At 35.2% G+C, this 13,860-nt stretch overlaps 1 protein-coding gene across 4 annotated transcripts in view; it reads right to left on the reverse strand.

Annotated features, from left to right (window-relative positions):
* SUGCT (succinyl-CoA:glutarate-CoA transferase) overlaps positions 1–13,860 on the reverse strand; it is a 318,249-nt gene that overhangs the window by 245,775 nt on the left and 58,614 nt on the right. For 3 of the 4 annotated variants that reach the window (XM_027675845.1, XM_027675841.1, XM_027675842.1), the window contains one exon: positions 12,295–12,390. The exons of the other annotated variant lie outside the window; for it this stretch is intronic. In XM_027675845.1, the coding sequence (XP_027531646.1) occupies positions 12,295–12,390 (96 nt within the window). The remainder of the gene's footprint in view (positions 1–12,294; positions 12,391–13,860) is intronic. 4 annotated transcript variants of the gene reach the window in all.

Raw genomic sequence — 13,860 nt, forward strand, 5'->3', positions numbered from 1 at the left:
ACTAGAAGGAGCTGCAAGTACTAGACAGAACTGAAAATCCTGAAAAGTTTACAACTAACGGAAATGATATCTGGAAGCAAGAGGGTAAAATTCAACAAGGAAAATCAACTGGGAGGTTCTACAATTAGGGATGAGTAATTCACTGACATGAATAATTCACATGCAAGAGAAAAGGATCCAGAATTTACACGTTCCACAAAATGAACATGAATTAAAGGCTCCTTTGCAGCAGTAAGGTAATATTAAAGTGGCATTTTAGATCATCAGTAGAACCCACAAGATTCACGAAATACTCTTCCTGTTGTAATTCAAGATGATAAAACTCGAGCTGGAGTAATGTACTACATTTGGTTCTGGATGCCACAAAACCAATGTGTTCCAAAAAGAAAGTACAGAGAATAGCAGTAAGTTCTATCAAGTGTGATCTCAGGGAAAGACTATGCAAACTGGGTATATTTAGCCTAGAGAAGTCTGAGACATACCAGTCCATAGTGTCATAAAAGACTACTGAAAAGCTTTTCTTAATGTCTGATCTGACTTTTGCTAGCTTATTGCCTTGTGTGCCATGGAAATAATGAATAGTGAAGCACTAAAATGAACTGATAGGGGGGTTGTGGAGTCCCAGAAAAAGTCAGGCAAATATCTGCATAGAGCAATATTGTTAAAGATGATCTTGCATGGAAAAGGGACAGCTGCATTCAAGACTATTTATCTGTGATTGTTCCCTGCTTGTAACATTGAAACTAGCTCACATAGACTTGAATGTTACACTGTTCAATGACTTGCAGTCACACAGTGCAAGAGAGAAATAATGTCTTTTGAACAGTTTACAAACAGCTTACTATTTAAATAGAGACCAAAAAGGAGAAAAATAGAAGGAACAGGTCAGTCAGCTCTTTTACAGATGAAGGAGGGGCACACAAAAGTGGTCTACTCAAATCACCACAGCAGGAGTCAAATCTCAGAACATAGATAGAAATGTGACAGAAAACACAGCAGTAGAAATTCCAGAAGTAACTACTACTGTTATCTTCTGCAGTCTGGAACTGGTGATTTCAAGAAACTGCTCTGCCTGGTATTAAAAATGGATTGGGAGAACTCAGCCAAAAAGCAGCATCACATTAAATGAGGTTGCAACAGGCACCCAAATCAGAAATAACACAGCTATTTTGGAATCAAATGTAGAACTACATTTCTGAGTTTCAGTCCAATCTCTTGGCTACAAATAATTTATATTATCTTTTTTAATCTGACAAAGGCTTATATGATGCATGTTTGAAAAAGCTTGCACAAGATGCACAGGAAACCACTATAAAAACCATGGGCATTCTGTTACTCAGCATCTGGTACTTGAGAAAAGAAACTATTTAACTGTTTTCTCATCATCATTATTACGCAAAACCGTTAAATGGCAGGAAATACATTACTTAAGAATCTCTGAGCAGTTTGAAAAGGTAACAGTGAAAAGATAGCATAATTATGCATGAATGCTAAGAGGTATCACTATTAACATTCTATTAAACAGTCTACCTGATCAGACTTTTAATACATACATACAAACATACTATTCCTGCCCAAGACCTTCCACCTCACTTGTAGATTAAATGCATCAGTAAACACTGTAGGTATTAAACAAACCTCAGATTATTTCATGATTCTGACAGTCATGTGATGGTCATTTTTACTTCTTACTTATCCTCCAACTTTGACAAAGTGGTGAATGTAAATTGGGTATGTAAAAATGGGCAACATCAGGTAAATCAAGTGAAATCATGCAATTACTTCAAAACATTCACTACTATATTTAAAATTCTCAAAACAAAATACTGCAGGCTTGCATACAAAAGAGGAAGAAATTATTTGTGGTTTTGTGTAAGCGCTAAAATAAGATTCAGGGTCCGTTGTTCTAAGCCTCAAGCTAAACTAAAATGCAGTCTCTGCCCCAATGAGCTAAGTTAATAACTTGTGTGTACTACAAAAGGCTTTGTTGCATTGTTATCAACACTTATTCATGGTCAAAACTCTCTAGACACTATCATAACCACATATGCCAATAAATTTGACAAAGTCAAAAACTTGTCTGTAATTAGAAGAGACATTATCATAAAGACTAACATTGGTATTAATAATATTTTATATTCCTTGTCTTTATATTAGGATTTAACCATTACATAGATTCAGCTAATGCTTCTCTACTTGAAGTCACATCAACTTCCTATTTGTTTATTATTATGGCCATTCCACATGAGGCACAACTAGTATTAACTGATTGCATCTAAACTGGACAGCAAATTAAAGGATAACCTTATGTCTGCTTTTTATTTTTATCTAGCAAAGAATAGTCTTTCCACTAAGATAATTTAACTTCTACTGTTTACTCTGGTAGCTTTCTAAAACATGAAATATAGAAAATATAAAATACAAAATATGAAATACAAGTTGGGTCTTCCATACCCTTACAAGACTACTTTTTGTAATCTCAAGCTTCATCCACCTAGAAACACCCAGGAAGAGACAGGTGACTAATGATGTAAAACTAGAGTGCCAAAGTTTGAAAAGTTCATCAAACTCACACATGGACATCCTCATTCAAAATCTGAGTACCCTAAACTTGCTGTAGCTGAGATAAACCAAGTCAGGAATTACCAGTCAAGTAATTGCTTTGGCCGCTTCCACCTCAGATTCAGAGATCACTCCAGCAGAGTGACCTCACCTCTGCAGGATTCACTGGATTCAGAGTCATCAGAGTAACTGATGACAAAGAACTATTGTGTAAAATGATCCATGGTGAATGTAAAATGATCCATGGTCATGGCACACAGACAAAGGAAGCCCAAGAACCTTTTGATAGCAAAGCAAACTGAAGCTGCAGCTGGTAAGCTTTAGTTTAGGCATAGACCTATATGCTGTTCTCCTACTCTAGCAATGTACACCTGAGAAGAAGGAGATACAGCAGCGTGATACTATTAAAAAACTAAAGCAAGCTATACTCAGGTGCCTTAAAAGCTTGTGTAAGCTCTTCATATTACTCAGGAACATGAAGAACTCACCTAAGACACTTGCCAGATCTGGACACAACATGGCAAAAGGTAGGCAAAGTGGAAATCACATCAGAGATAAAAACGAAAAAATACAAGAGGTTTAAAAAATATAACATTGGTGGATACATGAATGAAGTGACTTCACACTCCAGGAATGAGAACACTGTAGATGAGCTATACATATGTTTTATATATGTAAAAACTTGGTAGACACAATATGGCAATCAACTGCCATAAGACATCACTAACTATATAGCCAAAAACCTTTCCCTAAATCCAGGTTCTAACATTCCAAATGGAATTACTTCTTTTACTCCTCTCAGTGGGCATGGAAAACTACCTAAACAAGACTGTAGCAAGTATTGCAAAACTTCGGTGAAAAGAAATTGGAAAAACCATCTGTCAAAACTGTCCCAGATATATGTGAACGAAGGTGAGGGCGTAGACTGGATAAAACTGGTTGAGATTCCCTTGGGGATACAGAGGTAAGATCAATTTTTCTAGCTTAATTTGTATTAGAAAAGTAAATTCCAGCAAGTACTGTGTGTTTTAGGTGATAGGAAGTATGGTTTTGTCAAAACAGAGAACTACTTTTAAAAAATTTATCTCTCACCTTCACCCTTCTCTTTCTCAATACAACTTAAATCAAGCCTCATAGTAAAATTCCTACTTATTAAAAACTATGGAAATCAAAACAATTTTCTTAATAATAGGGGTTTGATAATATACAAAGCCTTAGAATACAATTTTTAGTCTTTTTACCATCAAATTTTAGAGTATTTATAAAAATACCTGCTTTAGTGTCATGTAACATATCTGAATGTAGCAAAGAGCATGAGAAACACCATTAAAAAGCACTGCATATTTAAAGCTTATTTTCATTAGTAGATTTAGCATTTAAAACTATAGTATTTTAGGAAAACAACAGGACTGAGGCTTCTTAAGTGCATAAATCACTTCTGAAAATAGAACAGAAGCTCTCTCACTACCCTTCCCAATAAATTCCCAGGAGCAGTGGTGTACTGTAGTACCACAGTCATGATTCCAGTGGAGCTAACCTTACTGTAGCAGTAATGCAATATTTTTAAAGTAAACAATATAGCCCATGACAAATTTATTACCATACATCAGTGCTTGGAAATCAACTTAATGATCAAATTTTCATGACATATCAGCTCACTGTGAAAAGAAGGGGTCATCCTGCAAAGTAGCAATCCAGTTCTACTCTAAATCTTTATGACGTAGTGCTTAATACCAAAGATATCTAGAGATACCAAACAAGCTTCAAAAACTTCACTCACAGATTGACCTGCTCTGTGAACATCCTCACTCTCCCATTAAAGAAATGAGAATAGATGTGATTTATACAGCAACTCCATTCATTAAACTAGCTCTGGACAGTTCTGTTTCAGAGTTTCATGGAGATAAAACAGAGACTTCAAACAGATGCATTAAACGTGAACAGAAATGCAATTCTCATGATGTAAGAAGGAAGAATGTTGTGATGAGATGTGAGGAAAAAGCACTTTTTTAGGGAAGTAAATGCTATGTGAAAGTAAGTAGTTTACATTCTTGAGGGCAATATGCAAAACAGTGAAACAGCTTTGAACAGCCTTATGTTTCTGGTGGCAGATGGTTCCCTTTTGGCTGAACAGTGATAAAGGTTCTTAATCAGGTCTACAAGTACAGTGAACCTTCACATTGCTGAAAGAGAAGCATCACTCTATTAAAACCAAGTTCATAAGCAAGTGTTAATCCCCATGCAATGTAGCATTTATCATTTTTCATGCAAGTGCTCATTCCAAGAGGATTATCACTTCCCCATCCTGCCCTCTGGCTGACTACGTAGGGCAGAGAAATTCTTTATTCCATATGGAAGGGGAAAGGGAGGTTGGAGGAAGCTGTGATCTCCAGCTTCCAGTTTCACTATAGCTGCTCCAAGTTGAAAGTGGGAAAGAGCACAGGCCAGTGTTGCAGTAGTTGCTCTTCAATGAGAGTATGGATATGGCTTCCCAGAAACTGTCTAGCAGTTGCTAACGTATGTCATACTACAAAGATGGGTGGAGAGAGGCAGGGGGTGAAAGAACTCTTTGCTAATATCCATCAGTACAGATCAAGTACAGATACCAGCACATTCAACTGAATGCTTAGATGCGTTTTTGACTTGTCCGCGTACATGGTATTTTATTTAAGCTAGATTAAAGTGATTCTATTTGAAACGCCTCAGATATTAATAAAGTACTGTAAGCACAGTTTTATAGCTAAGATATAAGTATATAGATCCACTTGTGTAAATTTATGAAATTTGAGTTCCCTTTCCTAATTAAATATACACTTTTTTAAAGAATTGCCCTTTGAGGCATAAAGATCTTAGAAAAGAACATATCTTATGTAGAATTATATTAACTACATGGTATTTTTGTTTTCCTTTGGGGCATACCTCTAATACTCATGTCTCTCCTTGCAGAACAGTTACAGAGTACGTACAGCTTACCTGTGTGCTCTCATATAACACATCTATTAATGCAACAATGAATGTAATTGAAGGCAAACCCAGGAAAAGACAGGAGTTCTAGACTAAGTGGTGCGTCAAACCCATCACAGAGACAATTGTAATATTATTTTGTAACATGCCATACATACCTAATGTCAAAAGCGCTGCATATACACAAGCAGCTAATAATGCTGATAATTTGTATCCACCATCCTACATAGCTCCTCAGAAATAAATGCTGCAACAAAAACTAGATTACATGAATGACATCTAGTGGACACACACTTCCATAACAATTTACTTTTTCCAACCAAAACTGTCACAAGCTTCACACAGTAAAAGCAAGTACCTATTCAGGATGATTATATCAGGAGTCATTGAGTGATACTGCTGCAAACAGATTTCTGAATTCTTTCAGATTGTTTAAATATGTTTCAGGTTAAGAGTGGCTGCACTGTATAGTAATACAATGACTATGAAACATATGTCCAAAAAAGGAAAGCAAAGTTTATTCTTCTGCCTTGGATCTATTAAGAAGATTAGAAAAAAGCAGTGATCTTGTTGCAGACAATATCTTCTCTACAATTCCAGACCCTAATTTCATCACTTTCCGAGCAGCTACAATTTGAAGAGCACTGTATTGATCAGGGCTCTGTTACACTGCTCTTCCTAAGAACTAAAGAATTAAAAAACATCTTGCAGGCACTGCTTAAAACAAAAAGGCGCAGAAGGATTTCCTTCAGGAAAAAAAAACATTATCAGGTTTTCAATTAAAAATGCATTTCATTTCCATCTGAAAAGTTTTGGTGTACAGGTAAAAGCTGTCTATTGTATCTGCATGCAAGGTCAGCTTCTTTAAAGTGCAGTCTCTGTGAGAATTTATATTTATATGAATGAATTTATAAGTAGATTTCACATCATACACTAAGCCCATATCTAAAACTGCCCAAGGTTTCCAGACAGTCCAGGAGAGTCTCAACATTTCACTGAACCATGATCACCACAAAATTATCAACATAATGTTGTCAAGTTTGAATAACTAGAATTAATTGTTCATAAATAGGCAGCTTTCTACACAGATTGCCACGGATTATCATTATACTCTTCTATTACTAAAATGGCAAGGAAACAGAATCCATACTCCAGCACTTCTTACCAAGCAGAGTGCTGACTGTAGTAATCACAATAAGACCAAAACTTTTGTGCAGTCATAACTAATCTAGTCATACCACAGTAGGACACTTCTAAAAAAATTTAGTAAGGAAATCTACAAAGAAAATCTTGTCCAAAAGAAAGAATGAAATAAAGTCCTGCAGATGATATTGTTTTCTTATTTTATAGAATCCAAGATAACATACGCTTTTCTGGCTTCACTCTTTCTTGTGCCTTGTAAGATAAAGATATAAAGGAAGTAGCTAGTTAAAAAAACAACCTGTAGGTAAGTAGTTCAAGGCCACTAAAGCATTAGGTATTCATCATATGAGTAAAGACATTTATCCTGAGGATGGCCAAACTATTTTTTGGAAACTGAATCCATGCAGCATTAGAGAGCACACTTTGTCAATTGAGAACACAAAGTTGCTATTCAGCTGATCTGTGAATACATTTAATTTTCATGTCAAGTGGGATATACCACTGATGCTTCATTGCTCAGAAGAAAAGTATAGGACAATGGGCCCCCGAGGTAGTCTAAATAGTCCAGGTGAGTACTATGTAGATAATATTTACGGAGTAAGAAGGGTCATCTTGCATTGCCTTAATTTAAAACTTCCCCCCCCCAAAAAAAAAAATCTGTATTTTATTTCTTTCCCGTGCATAGGTTCCATCTTCTCCTACACTGGGCTAGTACAGAGCAGAAAGATTTTCTTCTATTTTGGATTTATTTAAGGAGAGTTTCATCCACAAAACAAAACTTTGTAAATAATCCAAGTTCTATTCTTTGTTGCTTTTGATTCCAAGACTCATTAACTGCTGAAGTATCCAATGAAATCACATAAGGACAAACAAGAAAATGACTACACATCACCATTCTTGCGTGGAATAAGCAGTTTCAAATTTCTAAATGATTGACATTATTCTGCTGTCCTCTCCACTGGAAGAAAAAAAAAAAGGAGATTAAAAGTTCTGAGAGATTCTCCAGAGCTGAGTTAGAAAACTTGGTGCACACTGTGCCTTTGAGGGAAAAGAATCTCTGCCAGATGAATCAGGTAACTAATTGCATTACTTATTGCTTTTCTCTGTTCCTGTGATGAGGCACAAGTGACATAAGTGGGATTTTCTTTGTAAGACTCCTGGACAGTATGAAATTCCATGACCAAAAAGTATGAAATGCATATGATAAAAATAATGCAGAGATATTTGTATCTTTGACTATCTTCATCTTCCTAATACCTCATACCTTTCACTTCCTTGTGAGCTTATGCTTTGGTTTTCATAACACATTTCAGTGCCTTTGAAACCGAGACAATTTCCTCATATGAAGGAAATTTTATGCCTAGCACAAAAGAAAGTTGATGCTTAAAGAATATAAGTGATGCTCTAATACAAAAAACATTAATGTTGGGTCTGATGAATAATGACAATGCATAGGTCAGTCAACAGAAAAGGTAAGTGGTTAAAATAATAATTTCTTTAATGTCTCATGTTTTCAACTTCCATTCAGAGTCATTGTGCTCTTTGCACATTATGAAAATATACTAAAGTATACTTGAGAAAACCTTGTGAGTCTTAGAACCAAATCTGGAACACAAATAATATCATTTTCATTAGATATCTGTATGAGCTTGGTTTCTCAGCTTTTAAATAGACTTCCATCATTATGGCCCAAGAGAAAACAGCCCTATACGTTTTTCTGAAAGTTTGCCTCTGAAAGTGCTGCCCAGTTGCTCAGGGTGTCTGATGGCAGGGTGATAAGCTGCCACTGGAAACATCCTGTAAACATTCAGGTTAGACACACTTTCTCGGGAGAATGAATATCCGCTCCAAGTTAGTCAATTGAAAGCAGAAAATGCGATTGTCTGGATCTGATGCTTGGTACAGGCAAGAGAGCTACATTGCGGAAACCACTAGAATGAGGGAAGACTTTATCACCCCAAATGAAAGACAGTAAGAGAATTTTACTTTTCAGCACAATTACATAAACCGGATGTTTTTTTAACTCTGGATAATCATGGAGCAGCTGTTGCTAAACAAGGTGTCTCACTACAGAAACTGGTTTTGAAAAATTTTACTAATTACATCTAAGATACAGCCCAGAACTCAAGGTTTGTGTTTAAACACTTGAAACCAAGCAAATTGGGATCTGATCACATGCACTATCATAAGAGTGACCTATTCAAACTACATTGCTGTGATAAACAGCAGATAATCTCCAAGTAGATAATTTCTCATGAAGGTTTCAGGACTCAATACACTATTTCTGATTTTGATTGATAAGAATCTAGAGTACTTCATTTTTGTGGCACATTGCAAAGTTCACCTCCAAGGAAAATCTACAGCAAACCTTTGCAGATAGCTTTACTGGAACCCTGGAAGACATTGTACACCCAAAAGCAGTTTAAATCCTTTCCTTTGGCTTCTGGTGATAAACACGCAGAACTGAAAACTCAGGCATTTCAAATGATCATGCCACAAAGACAGCGCATTATCAGCAAATGAGAAAAACCTTAAAAGAGTCCTTGCACACCAAACTTAACTCAGATTAGAGCAGAAATAGATTTTGCTATGCATCTTATTAGCTTCAGGAGGGAGAAAACGCTTCTGCCCATTAATGCTCAATTTTTATGTTTTTAAATACAAGGAAAAGTACTAAAGGTCAATCTAGAGAACACATTCAGGAACGAATTATGCTGCTAGTTTTTCAGTCAAGAAGCAACGGGTAAATTCAGTGAAATAAAAGAGATATAATCAAAGGTAAATTTGACCTGGTAAACAGAAAAAAAATAGAGACATTTACAAAGATATTTGGAACAAAATTATTTAAGTGAAGCTTAACATAATAAAAGCTACATTCAATATACACGACTAAATGTGTTCAGTAGAGCACTAGAACACTTATTGTAACAATTATTAAAAAAGTACTATTTATGTACATATTTAGGGTGCTTTTAATATTTTTTTATTATTTTGGTCAGAACTCTAGTGTGACTCTGATAAGACATCTGTCACACTGAAAGATGATAAATTATTTTGATTTTTCCTTTTTAATATCTATAAGAGGACCTCATGTTTACCTGATATGTCACGATTTAACAAAACTGGACACTTTTTAGAAGGATTGCAGGCTCTGTATCACTTCATAATTTATTACTTGTATAAAAATTCAAAATACAGCAAAGGAAAACAAAATAAAGTTAAGGACATTAGGAAAATAAAAAAAAAAAAACCAAAAAAAACTCCTTAGCAGTTTGCTACCACCTACTTGTTCTGAAATATATAGAAATATATATAAAATTTTCTGAAATGTGTTTTTCATTATTTGAGTAAATTGTAATTCACTTGCATAAAATATCTTGAAACAAAAAAACTGTAAAAATTAGCATTGTGATAATCACAGTGTTTAGTAAGCAAAAGACTATATTCGATAACTAGGATGAGGAATGAAAGTCAGGTATCAGTATTGTTCTAAACTTTATTACAAATGAGCTACAGTAGAAACTATAAAAGTAGTACAATAGCAACAGTGAGGATTAATTCAAGATTATGAAGAGCTTTGGAATCTAAGTATAGCTTATGTTAGTAAGAAAAAAAACACCACTAGAAACCATAATATTCTTATGGTTACAGTCAGAATTACAACCATGCTAGCTGATGGAACGTTAACAGACAAGCCATAAACACACACACGCAACTCCACCCATAGTAAATCCACCCTAATTACTGGTTTATGAACAAGAAAATTCAGATCAAAATGGTTTATAATATTGAGGTAATATTTCTAATACCTACTACAGAAACGGTATACAGAAAAACAGGAACCATAGTTTAGACAGGGTATTTTTTTAAAGAAAATTGTTATTTACATAATGACTAATCTAGATTAAATCAGAAGACATCTCAAACAATCTCCTCAAATTTTTTATCCCTCGAGAACTTTCTTTGAAAAAAAAATAGAAAGGATACTCAATGAATGTAATAATTACTGTGGGAAAACAAAGGCCAAAAGGACATAAAAGAATGCAAGTTTCAGTTATTCAGCCAAATGCAGTATGGTGAAGATAAAATGTTTTGTTTGGTCAGGTTTTTGGGTTTGCTTATACAAACTTTGGACACTTCAGATCTGTTTTATACTTTCAACATACCAAAGTTCAAAAAGGTTTGCACCAAAAGGTCGCATCACAGAAACACAGCAGAATGCAACTGCTTGTTTCTTGGTTACATTGGGTCATGCAGAGCTGGCTCTAGAAAATATGGCCATGCTGCCACACCATGACACCCAGAGGGGAGCACAGTCACTTCTGTGCTCCACTACACTTGAGACAAGAATATTGCAGGACCAAACTCATTCTTTCAGGAAGAGCCACACCATCTCCCCATTGCTCTGGGACCATTTGCAATCTGTTGCAGATAATTCTTAACGAGACAGTTGATTATGCCGTGGTAAGCACTAGAAAAAGTCTCCTAGATCAAGTAGACTTAGTTCTTACAAAACCAACTCATTTTGGTATTAAACCTGAGGAGGGCTGGCTGTGACACTGACTAGTGATAGTGTTCTGCACAATGACAGAAAATTTTTGCTTCAGAGTATATATGGCCACAAGCAGCAAATATTTCAGTTATTATCACCACGACCTTCACCGCTGGGAAGACAATACATTGAATTTCCCTCACTTTCTCTAAAAAGAAAGGAGATGGTAAAGAAACTCAGCAGTGCAGTTCACCCGGACAAATGCTGGAAACTGCCCCTCTGGGGCCTTAAAGGTCTCTGGCCAGAAATTGAGAAATACAGGCTCTGCCTACCTAGTTGCAACCATGACAAAAAAACAATATTAAATAAAAAACAGATTTTTCAAAATTAAATATATGCCCAAGTCTCCATAAGTTAGCATGATCTCCATCATGAACACAAAACGAACAGCTAGAAAAGAACAAAGTTTTTGTTTATTGGAAGAGTTTCCCGTACTGCCCAAAAGTAGGATAAAACTTGAAGTTAGGGGTTTTTTTCCTGTGCTTGTTTATATGATAAAGGTCATGTTATTTTAAGGAATTTCAACCCTTCATTAGATGCAGCAGAGTATGAATTCTGCTGAGGAGATCTGAGGTCTGGTTAACTCCTTTTGTCAATCTGTTGTCTCACTGAGGCAGTGATTTGTAGCAAAATCAATAGAAAATGACAAATATGTAGAAATGACAGATTATCTTGGTCATTCAGACTGCTCTTTAAGACTCACAAGATAAAACCTTGTAGTCTCACAAAATTCAGAGGGAAAAGATTTCACTTTATAACTGCTATGGAAGTCAAGCAGACCTTAAAAAAAAGGTTTCTGTGTCAGGTGAAAACCAATCAAGCCATCACGCTAGCTTTAAAGTCATCCAGTTTCAGCAAACACCTTTGATCTATTTCAGTGTTCTGTTACTAATCTACTGCTGATGAAGAAACATACAAAATGCAGAAATGACAATGAACAACAGAACCTTGTCGTACCTAGACACAGACACATTACAGACTACAGCAGGTCATGGGAAAAGTCAATTCTCAATCTCATAATACACAAAATAATGAATTCCAAGAGAAAAAAAAACCTAATGCTTTCTGCTTACCTGATATGGAACAATACTCCCATGAGCAGTACCCCAGCGTTTTGCTTCAATTTTGCAATTAAGGTAATTAGCTGCTACATGAGTGAGACATGCAACCTGGAAATGGAGAAAAAGTATAGTATTCAGGAAAGCTGAAACTTCATTGACAACTTCTCTGAGATTACTGTCTATTTCTATGTGCTTTAGATACATAAGTTAAAATATTTATGTCACAAAAGTATCCTTTAAATATTATATATTATGTACACTTTTTAATATTGAAAAATTCAGGCTACGACTATATCATGGTAGTGCTTGTTCAAGTACAACTCAATAAACTCAAAAATTAGTACATTCCCTGTAACACTAGTAATGCTAGACACATATAGTATTAAACTACCCTATGAGATAAGACAGTATTACCCTAAATATTTGGCAGAATGGTCAACTGCAGCAAAATAAAAATCAGTGTCTTGTCCATAGTCTAGTGGGAAGCACGATGGATTTGTAGGACAGAACTTACCATTTCCTGAACCTCAATCCCATGTTTAAATCACAAAGGTTTTTTCTTACAAGATTATCTTTTTGTTTTCTCCTATGCTTCTCATTTTACATGTCCAAGCTATGGAAAATACTTCTGAATTCTTCAGCTCCCCACATGTTCTGCAATATTAATTAAGTGGTAGCCCTTAATAAGTCATCTGTCATTAGAAGATAAGGAGAGGTTTATCAAGTTATTAGTCAGACAGCAAAACTAGAAAAAATTAACTTTAGAGAAAATATGGCATGCTAATTTAGCAACCAGAATTTGAGAGGTTTAATATATATCTTGTAAGCGTGACTATATTTTAGGAAAAAGAAGTGAACATTTATGTAATGCAGTAATGCATGAAAATCAGTGGTTCTGTTATAATCAATGCCAGATTCTTTATTCTTAATTCTTCGAGAGAATACAGCGGGCAACTATATCTGAAGCCAAGTAACACAATAAAGCATTAGTTACCATGCATCACTAATTCACCAAACACAATATACTTGTTTTATTCTGTTAACTAGTAACTTTATACCGTTAACCAGTAAATGCAAGTGCTTGCCTAAACAGTAGGCCATGTGACCATTTTTTTCCAAAAAAATTATTTTCTCCATATTTTTCCCCTAGATGGAAGAAATTTGCTATGATGATCAAAGTATTTTTGCTATTTTGCGCCTACTAGTCAGTCTTATCTACAACAAATCATGTAGTAATTAATTCAGAGTCCACTATTCATATTCCAATAAGTGAATTATATCAGAATTTCTAGAAAAAAGAATGCCATTTCATTTTCTTCTTCTTTCTCCATATATTCTAACAAGGCAATTTGAATGTGTCACTCTCACATTTAAAGCAAACATTTAACTGTAAATGATAGATGCAGTGATTCTGTACAGCAGAAAACCTAGGAATATACAGAGCAAATAAGAGCTTCACTGCTGACAAAAGTCATATATACTAACTACAAATAAAATTCCTTATTACTGAGTAGTGCTTAAAAATACTTTGTATCTGAATTTCACTGCAGCTCGTTATAGCCCACTGTCACTTTATTC

The sequence above is a fragment of the Neopelma chrysocephalum genome, unplaced genomic scaffold (assembly GCF_003984885.1).
Source record: "Neopelma chrysocephalum unplaced genomic scaffold, ASM398488v2 Primary Assembly neopelma1_26, whole genome shotgun sequence".
NCBI lineage: Eukaryota > Metazoa > Chordata > Aves > Passeriformes > Pipridae > Neopelma > Neopelma chrysocephalum.